Source organism: Nylanderia fulva, unplaced genomic scaffold (assembly GCF_048542155.1).
Source record: "Nylanderia fulva isolate GAGA-0341 unplaced genomic scaffold, ASM4854215v1 Scaffold9, whole genome shotgun sequence".
Taxonomy (NCBI): domain Eukaryota; kingdom Metazoa; phylum Arthropoda; class Insecta; order Hymenoptera; family Formicidae; genus Nylanderia; species Nylanderia fulva.
The window spans coordinates 2,750,160-2,759,531 of NW_028191026.1; the positions used below are offsets into that span (position 1 = coordinate 2,750,160).

Consider the following 9,372-nt stretch of genomic DNA (forward strand, 5'->3'; position numbering starts at 1 on the left):
TCGCGGGGTCACGTGACCGCGCGGGGAGTCACGTGACGCCGCGCGCCGCCCAATCAAGCGCGGCCATAGACGCAGCGAGACCTAGATGGCCCGTGAAGTTGGCGACGACGCGTCGAAAGAGATAGCGAGATATTTTCACACGCGTCTCTCTTTTTCGAAATAGATACAATTGATTTATTTGCTTTTATTTCTTTTACTGTTAAATGACAAAGGGATCAAATGTTTGTAAGTAGCACTGAGCTTTTTTCTCTCGAGCTAATACTTTTGTGGAATCTATTTTCTATTATGTCTATGAATATAAATATACCGCCATATTGAAAATGCGTCGAAATTCTCGGAGCTGTCATTCGTAGGTTTTTTTTCCTTTATTTATATTCAAGATGTTTGTATGAGCGCAATTTAGGAATCGCGTTACGATTGATGATACGTGACTCGATGTGATTAATTGGCGTTTGATTGAAAGAAGATAAGGAAGATACAGTGATTTAAAGGACTTGTGTGACAGAAGGTTAGGAGACGTCGATAACGAGATGGATTTGTCCAAAGTACCCAACGAAAAGAAATTACACCTTTGTAAATGCTATTTTCATGGTATGTATCTAATGCTTATATTACATTTGGTTTAAAAAAATAAATTGTCAAGTTCAGAATTAATTTAAATCTCTATTGTTTATGCTTAATATTTCTTTTGTTTCTCTCTCTTCCTCTAGATATTATAAATGTATATTTAATTAAAATATAAAGAGTAACTACAGCGGAACTAAAAGAGCCAAATGTCTGTTGTTCTTACAATATTTTCTTTGTTACAGCTGGTTTTGCACTGCTGCCATTTCTATGGGCTGTAAATGCAATTTGGTTCTCAAAGGAGGCTTTTGTTGCACCACCTTATGAGGAACAAAAACAAATTAAGAAATGTTGGTTGATTTTTAAATGTATTCTATATGAGCATACTTTAAATTCTCCTCTCATAATAATATGCGCATCTGTTTCTTTCAGATGTAATTTTCTCCGCTATAGGAGCAACTATTTGGACAGCTGCTTTATTAGCTTGGATAATTACTTTTCAAACTCAAAGAGCTGTTTGGGGTGACTTTGCTGATGCTATCAGCTACATAATTCCTACTGGTATTCCTTGACTTTAATGTTGATACTTTGTTAGTATGCAGTAATTTATTACAAAAATGTATATTAAATAATCTTTGTATATTAATCTTACGTAATATAAATTCGCGTAACATTTCATATTTATATATATATAATTAAAAGAAAAATTTTTTATAGCACATATATAAGATGATTAAGAAACAAATATTTTAGAAAATCTTAATTTTAACCTAATAATGCTGTTATCCTTTTAAATCGATTCGCATTTACATGTGTTGCAACAGCAATTGCAACAAAATACTGTAAAAAATATATATACGATTTATTTTTTTGTACATTTACATGACTCATATGTTTCAACTTTGGGCTTGTTTGGGAATGCTGTATAACATTTTTCTAAACTTTTGAGAGAATACAAGCACAGATCCAAAAACGCGTGAAATCGCGTACTTCCATGTTTATATATAATAATTTGCAAGTTTTGTTTCTAAATTTGTATGACTCTCCGTCTTTGCACATACAATCTTATTTCTTGATAAACTAATTTGGACAAAAGCTGAAACATAATAAAATACAATAGATAGTATGTGACAAAATATAGTGTTACCTGTGTAATAAACAATTTCGATTTTCATACAAGGGAAAATAAACTCACCAATAGAGCAAATAAGTCTGCGCACATAAGCATGTAAAATACATTATTCCATTTAGCCCATCGAGACACTATACCCGCCAATAGCGGACCAACAGCAGCACCAATACTGCCGGTTCCATCGATGATTGCAGTCACTGTAGCTAACGCCTTTGAATTTTCTCCTAGATTAGGATGAGTTCCTAGTTCGGCTGATACAGCAGTCGTTATTAAAGCATAAGGACCATTTACTAATGCTCCTGCTATTAGTAGTAATACTATGTTGACGCCTAAGCTGATGTTCCCAATATAATTGTATAAAAATAACTGAAAAATGTATTTAAAAAATTAGTCTTATGTTTGCAATTATATTTTGTATTATAATGTTCAATGAAATCAGAACATGTCAAAGTATATAATGATAGTATTTCATAAAACTTTAGAAAGTTGGATAAATAAATGATCAGCGAACAATCATTGATTAAATCTACATTTTTGCTTATATTATAGCATGCATTGCTATAGTATAAGTAAATATTTTGACTTAAAATTTTCTAAATGTGACACAATATTGCTCAAGCTTTATTTTCACAGGAATTTTTGCTATCATTTTACTTTATTATTATTTGTAAATAAAATCCATTTACCGCAGGACATGCTAATCCAAGCATCACAGTGCACGTTACAGCACTCATGCCACTGAGATCTGAGACAACACCAGCTGCTATGGCGCCTACTATCCCGCCAACATCAAAAAGAATTGATAAAATCGCGCTCGTAGTTGCGCCGTACCTAGCTGTAAAAAATTACAAGAATTATAAAATTGCATTGTTTATCAAAGAATATTTTTGTGAATATCAACATACTTGAAGCTTCAATGTACAATGGTAACCAGTAGAGGAATGTATAGCTAACGAGCTTTGCGAAGAACAAGGATAAGGAATATTCGATAACACCCGGAATCTTTATGGCTCCCATGAATCCGATTGCGTTGTTACGAGGTACGCTATGCATACGTCGGTGTCCTGATAGCATCGGGCTAGTCTCTGATCGTTCCGAATTCTTTTAAAAATATGTACAAATTATAATATATTATTTATATATAATAGTATATACATTTTACATACAATCTATATATACTAGAGAGCACTACTTCTAGAGAGAAAAATTATAATTTTTGATAAATTTTACGTTAATACATTATTATGTTGCTGCATGTGATACATATTTTTGCATGACTTGAGCGTTGCAAATAAATTAAATATATGCGTAACATAATACATGCATTATTTACACATTGTATTCTTTCGTTGAAATAATGTTTGTGAGAATATAGTATTAGCTACAAAAGAATGCATGCACTTACGTTGGTATCTAGTTGTTCACGGTAGACACAGCGATAGATGACACGCTAGGTAGTAGTACACAGTAGATGATTATTTATTATGGTAGTGCAAACTATAATTCTACTAAAAATAAGTAAACTTAAACAGTTATCATGGCGTTTGCTATTACTGAAAAATTAGGAAATTTGAGAGAAAGCACACAATTCCAGGAACGTTCAAGATGGAAAAAACATGCTTATAATTTAACGAACATGCTATTACTCGTGTTAATTAACGATTGTGTTACACTACAGTTCTACAATTACGACTAAAATTGAAAGACAACAGCTGTACGCGTGCTGGTATTTACTAAACGAGAAGATAACAATATATTATCAACAGCGACTTACGTCCTCGCCGATACTACGAGAATCGGAACCTACATCGGCCTGATCATCGTCCGAACTGTTCGTCACGTCGATCTTCCGATATTCGAGAGAAGCTGGCGAGCTGTATCCTATATCGACGGGATTCGGCACTAGAAACAAGAAGAGGAGGAATCCCACTGCTCCCATTATCAGTCCAGGCACTATAAAACTCAAACTCCAATCGGACTCGACGTACGCGGCTGCAATTAAACTGCCTAATATATTTCCTAAAGACGTATGAGAGTTCCACACTCCAAAGATCAAACCACGTTTGCCTCTTCCGAACCAATTTCCCACAACTGTTACCACACCAGGCCAGCCAGAAGTTTGAAAAATTCCGCCTAAAGCCTGTAATCACATGTAAAAAAAAAAAAGAAGAGAAGAAATTATGTGGAATATATACGTCGATGTTTTATTTTAATCTGATATTTACCTGCACAAAAATAAAGTACCATAAATTATGGATATTATATGGTTTCGCGATTCCAAATAGGTAGCTCGATATGCCTGATGCAAGCATACCAAAAGAAAGGAAGTACCGCAGATTTGCTCTCTCCGCTATAAAGCCACTGCACAAAAACAAGATCATTACATAAAAGTATTTTAGCTTTGTGGCAAATGAGTAAGGTCACTTCAAATTATCTACCTGAGAAACATTGCAGCCGCGTACGCGAACAGGAACGCCGAGTCCAACATACCGAGTAATGCTGGCGCATCCTCAGTGTCTGTAAAAATAAAAAAATAATCTTTGGATGTTGCAATCAATGCATAAGAATGAATATTGAGAAATTATTTTCAAATTATAACTATTGTATTGTAACATAATTATTATATTAATTATAATTGATTACATTACTTACAATATTTAATCCATGTTAACATTTATGTATTATATTTGTTTTTACCAAATGGAGCCCAGTCGCACCAAGTGTCACGGTTGCTGTCATTCACTGGAATATCCGGAGGTGGTTGCAAACTGCTGCAATTGAGAGTCAGGACACTCTTCACTACAGATATTGGCTTCCGAGTCATATGGTAACAAGTGTACGCTAAATAAGTGAGGGCCAGTATTCCTCCTTGATGCCAGGCCATTCGATTGACACGACGATGTTCGCAGCAGCCATTGCACATATACTTGAAGCCTTGGAGACCCCATGGTACGTCCCTTGTTGGTCCATTCATGTTTAATATTTTTCTTTGATGACGCTGGATGCTCAATCACCTCTTGTCATGTGCATTTACAATATTAATAATCAATTTATAAAATTCCTAATCATTAAATCAAACACTGCATTATATTCGTTCGTTTCAATAAATGCATAAATATATACTTTACATAATATTGCATTTAGAAGATATTTTTATCTTTTGAACACATACACGCAGAATGCACGATTGAGATAAAATAAAGAATTACAAATTCGGGATTGTATTCTGATGATCTAAAAAATTCTAATTATCTAAATTGACGTACAGGAGCCTGGAGATCCCTTTGACACTACAATTTTAGATAATATAAATAACGCGTCATAATTATGCTGGATATTAAATAATTCCTCGACGTTATATTCACGACGTCTGGCATAATACTAATCAGCTATCCATGACAGAGTGGCAGTTGCGAACTGATAGGTGACGACAATGAAGTGATAAATAAACGCAGCTGTGAATCATAACCTGGAACAAAGAAATAAAAATCTCGAAGTTCAAGAGCGAAAGAAGAGAGTCCAGAGAAGGCTGTCACTTACTCGAAGGAGATTACGAGACCCAGACAGATAAATGCAATATCCCGTTCATGTTTTTTTTTCCTTTCTCTTTTCAATGGAATGTTTACAATACGAACGGGATAAACGTGAAGTCAGCAACGCCTACACGCGCTCTCGAATATACAAAGTCGATTATAACATCGATATCGATACTGCGAGAGTGATGCAATTGATTGCAACGTAAGATCTCGGATGATTTTGTTATTGTTTAGATTTAGATAAATACAGGATTGATTATATATATTACGCAAGTAAGTTTATCTCGCGGTCGGTTTTGGGTTATCTGTTATAATAAAAATATAATCTATTTTTTAAATAAAATTTCAAGTTAATTTGAACGTTATATAACCTCAATTCGAGGTCACCAACCGGTTATTAAAACTCCTGAAATTTTAATATAATTAAAGTCCTACGTATACATGAACATATTCATTATCAATTTATATAGCATTTTTAATTAGTATATTTCTAGTGTAATGACAATATATTTATATTGCTTTAATCTATGTTTGCAGAATAGCAGGAAGGACATTTTAATTTAGCCAACAAGTGCCTAGAATGCCATGAGCGACCTCAAAGTGTATCCTTTATATGATAATTTATAATAATAATTATAATAATTTAGAATAATTTCTTTTGCAGTAGCAAAACTTGCTACTCTATTTACGCCATCTTTAGCTTAAGAATCCTTAGCACTAAACAGAGATCTCTCTGTGCCTTTTCCAAGTGCCAGAGAAGCAGAGATTGCGTATCAAGTGCTTCGAGTTGACGACGAACCTCCAAGAAGCGGAGTCACAAAGAAACTTGTATTAAATAATAACATTCTGAAAGTGTAAGTATGTGTGAAGGTGTAAGAATAATTTTCTTGTATATCGCTGTACTAAAGTGTACAATTTTGCAGATCATTCAGTGGGAAGGAAGCACGCAAGGTACGCGTAGGACTTGGGGCCTTCTTCGACAGTTTACTCCTAGTCACGGAAACTATTCAACAATTTGGTCCACCTGAACCGATGTACAATCACTATCAAGATTAATACATGTATGATATATTTTTTTGTATTATAATTTTTAGCTAATGTTATGCAAGATACGTAGGCATCATGGAGCACACTCCTGCACCTTACGGTCCCAGAGCAGTGTACGGATACGCCATGTATATAGGCTCGAATATGGTTTTCCTATTGTACGCGATATGGGCGATAGTCCCGGACGAAGTGTTGCACGATTATTTCGGTCTGACGTACTGGCCGTCAAAGTATTGGGCAATTGCGATTCCCATATGGGCTTTGACTGCCCTCGCTACGTTCGCGTTTCTGATTTATCCTGCTATCAATATGTCGATTACTCCGAATATCGATGATATATGCACTATCACGGATAAACACGCCCTGCAGAAAACTGAGACTATTTCAGGAGGAATTCCAGCTGTCTCTGACATACCAATTACAGATGTTTGCAGGAAATTATACTTGAGAAAACAATAACTTGTAATTAATAATGTATAGTTACAATTTACTTTTTTTATTTAAGAATTATACAATTTATTAGAAATAATATTTTCATATATTATTTCTAATATTAGTATAAATTTAATATATATATATCAGTGTGGATTAACAGTGGAAAATGTTATGTAATAGTATAAATTGAGGCAACTAAGAAATAATTTTTTTGAACAAAACATTCTCATAACATTCCAAAACTCAATTTGTATTATTTTTAAAACAAGTTATTACAATACTATTACAGTAAAATCATGTATGCAAATATATGACAGATATTTTACTTATATTGTTTTGCACATTTATTACTAATCAATATATATAGTAATTAATGTATGCAGATTAGAACCATTAAGATTCATTAATATTTCTCTTTTTTCAATGAGAGATTGTGTATTCTTACATTGTAGCATATATTACTATACTATAGTTACTTTTGCTCCATTATATAATTTGATAACGAGCTGAGTAATGTTAGTATGGATTGAGTAATGAGAATATCAACATTTCTGTTCGTTAATCTAGAATGCGAAAGTTTATTTTGGAGGAAAATCTGCATGAGAAAAGTAACGCTGATAGACATAAAAGTGAAGATGATCCTTTTACAGTGTACAGTTCTCATATTGAAAATCCTTTCCATCACTTCGTGGACCTGCGACAATCCATAAAAGATAAAATTAGTAGAAACGAAATTTTTTACAGTTTCGAAATTGTGTCTGTGAAGAAACCCAAAACATTTTATGAGAGGTTTGTATAAACAATTGAAGTTACACAGTTAATATGATAATTAGAAAAATTATAATACGAGAAGCAATTTTTTTTCAATATGATATTTTAAATATATATAACTTGTTATTGAAATTATTTAGATAATTAAAATAAATGATGGCGTTAACTTGCATATCATGGATCATTGTCTTTTTGACATGAATTGTAGAGGATGTAAATTAAATAATATAGACAACTAAGATTAAATTAAATAATATAGATATAAATAGAAAGATGATATAAGTAAGTTTGAAACTTATATCAATTAGCAATACCATTCTTTACAATGTATGGATGTAAATAGAAAAATAATTCATGATGTGTTTAAATTAATGTTAACATTTATCTACAATTGGTTTTAAATTTTTTGAAATAAAGAATATTGAATTTTATTTTCCTACAAAACAAAGTATAATGCATATTTTTAAAAATGTAATTAGGCTTCTTCTGGACATGGATAAGTATTCGCCACTTTTTTATGCATTAACCTGGCATAATGAAGAAACTTCTAGCAATGATAGCTATTTGCCTTTGGATTTGGTAAAAAACTTTCCATCAAATACTCTTCTGCATCTAGCAGCAAAAGATCTAAAGCGTGATGAAGTTGTTCGTATTTTAAAGGAAGCTCTTGCCTGTGGAATAATTAATATATTTGCTCTACAAGGAGGTAATTTTTCTTATTCTTTAAATCCTTTTGTTTATAATCAGTCAAAATCTAGATTCTAAATTTACAAAAGAATTTTCTCTCTTCTTTCACTTTCTAAAGATCTCTAATATTCTTTTTTTTTTAGATTCTAATAAATTATATCTGTAACTTTTTACGACATATTCCAATAGATCCAGGATATTTTATTTGCATATTATCATAATTTTTTAAATCATTCGCGATAAAATCTATCCTTGAAGCTTAATTTTCATCGATTTTATTACATGTAAAAAAATACATTAATTTTTTAATTGAATTACAGATTCATTATTCGAAGACGGTGACTTCAAGTATGCAGAGGATTTGGTTGCTTTCATAAGAAAAGAATTTGGAGACACATTTTGCATAGGTGTGGCGGGTTATCCACAGATGCATCCGAAATCGTTATCAAAGGAACTCGACTTGTATTACTTAAAAGCGAAAGTAATAATTCATATTTATTCATAATAACAAATTATATTTTGCAATTTTAATTTTATGATACATATATTTATTTGAATAAAAAGTCACAATTAAAAATTTTCAGGTAGAAGCAGGCGCAGATTTTATTATAACACAAATATGCTTCGAATCTCAAGTTTTTATAAAATTCGTGAAAGACTGTCGAAACATCGGAATTGAGGTTCCAATTCTTCCCGGAATTTTGGCACCAATGAATTACGAGTGTTTAGAAAAGATGACAGATATTTGCAAGCTTGAAGTCCCGATTGAAATTAAAGATGATTTGGCGCGAATAAAGGATGACAATCAAGCAGTAAGGAAATTTGTAATTGATTTAACTGTGAAGATAATTACAGACGTAATTAAGAGCGGAACTACATGCGGTTTTCATCTATTTACGTTGAACAGGTAACAAAATATCAATAACGACATATAAATAAAAAAATTATATATCGTATATTATCGCATTATACATTTGTAGATTATCGTTAGTGGCGGAAATATGCAGGCGCGTAGAATTCCCCAAAGCGGGAAGTGCGTAGCAAATTCGCCGGTATTCAAAATCTACATTTTAGAAAAATTCTTAATCAAAAATTAATTTCTGTAATTACATAAAATAAACACGATATAATTATTTTTATTTCATTGTACAACTCTTACAATTTCTGAAGCTATTTCTCAAATTACGTGCACAAAATATG

At 32.4% G+C, this 9,372-nt stretch overlaps 5 protein-coding genes across 8 annotated transcripts; 4 read left to right on the forward strand and 1 right to left on the reverse strand.

Moving 5' to 3' along the window:
* The first annotated feature begins 67 nt into the window (after nucleotides 1-67).
* pen-2 (presenilin enhancer, gamma-secretase subunit) lies at nucleotides 68-3,842 on the forward strand. The gene is made up of 3 exons (XM_029323103.2): nucleotides 68-591; nucleotides 810-914; nucleotides 997-3,842. Exons 1-3 carry the CDS (start codon nucleotides 531-533, stop codon nucleotides 1,134-1,136), a joined length of 306 nt encoding a protein of 101 aa, XP_029178936.2. The 5' UTR covers nucleotides 68-530; the 3' UTR covers nucleotides 1,137-3,842.
* On the reverse strand, nucleotides 1,403-5,400 carry MFS16 (major facilitator superfamily transporter 16). Of its 2 annotated transcripts, XM_029323085.2 has the most exons (11): nucleotides 5,237-5,400; nucleotides 4,963-5,165; nucleotides 4,394-4,712; nucleotides 4,135-4,213; nucleotides 3,922-4,057; nucleotides 3,471-3,836; nucleotides 3,102-3,146; nucleotides 2,602-2,797; nucleotides 2,383-2,531; nucleotides 1,760-2,062; nucleotides 1,403-1,660 (listed from the first exon to the last, which is right to left on the reverse strand). In XM_029323085.2, exons 3-11 carry the CDS (start codon nucleotides 4,668-4,670, stop codon nucleotides 1,592-1,594), a joined length of 1,620 nt encoding a protein of 539 aa, XP_029178918.1. In that variant the 5' UTR covers nucleotides 4,671-4,712; nucleotides 4,963-5,165; nucleotides 5,237-5,400; the 3' UTR covers nucleotides 1,403-1,591. The 2 variants fall into 2 exon arrangements, with proteins under 2 accessions (XP_029178918.1, XP_029178919.1); XM_029323086.2 differs by lacking the exon at nucleotides 3,102-3,146 and having other exon boundaries at nucleotides 4,394-5,165.
* Nucleotides 4,302-6,305, forward strand: LOC146719674 (EKC/KEOPS complex subunit LAGE3-like). 3 transcript variants are annotated; one of them, XM_029323098.2, is made up of 4 exons: nucleotides 4,302-4,645; nucleotides 5,770-5,834; nucleotides 5,958-6,086; nucleotides 6,156-6,288. In XM_029323098.2, the coding sequence occupies exons 2-4, from the start codon at nucleotides 5,818-5,820 to the stop codon at nucleotides 6,286-6,288; spliced, it is 279 nt and encodes a 92-aa protein (XP_029178931.1). In that variant the 5' UTR covers nucleotides 4,302-4,645; nucleotides 5,770-5,817. The 3 variants fall into 3 exon arrangements, with proteins under 3 accessions (XP_029178931.1, XP_029178930.1, XP_029178929.1); XM_029323097.2 differs by lacking the exon at nucleotides 4,302-4,645 and adding an exon at nucleotides 5,043-5,434; XM_029323096.2 differs by lacking the exon at nucleotides 4,302-4,645 and adding an exon at nucleotides 5,045-5,505 and having other exon boundaries at nucleotides 6,156-6,305.
* On the forward strand, nucleotides 6,288-7,043 carry LOC114946556 (phosphatidylinositol glycan anchor biosynthesis class P). Its single transcript, XM_029323101.2, has one exon. The coding sequence runs from the start codon at nucleotides 6,355-6,357 to the stop codon at nucleotides 6,736-6,738; it is 384 nt and encodes a 127-aa protein (XP_029178934.1). The 5' UTR covers nucleotides 6,288-6,354; the 3' UTR covers nucleotides 6,739-7,043.
* A 239-nt stretch (nucleotides 7,044-7,282) lies between these two features.
* On the forward strand, nucleotides 7,283-9,311 carry LOC114946552 (methylenetetrahydrofolate reductase (NADPH)). Its single transcript, XM_029323092.2, has 5 exons — nucleotides 7,283-7,503; nucleotides 7,965-8,191; nucleotides 8,493-8,653; nucleotides 8,757-9,079; nucleotides 9,153-9,311. Exons 1-5 carry the CDS (start codon nucleotides 7,283-7,285, stop codon nucleotides 9,211-9,213), a joined length of 993 nt encoding a protein of 330 aa, XP_029178925.2. The 3' UTR covers nucleotides 9,214-9,311.
* The last annotated feature ends 61 nt before the right edge of the window (nucleotides 9,312-9,372 follow it).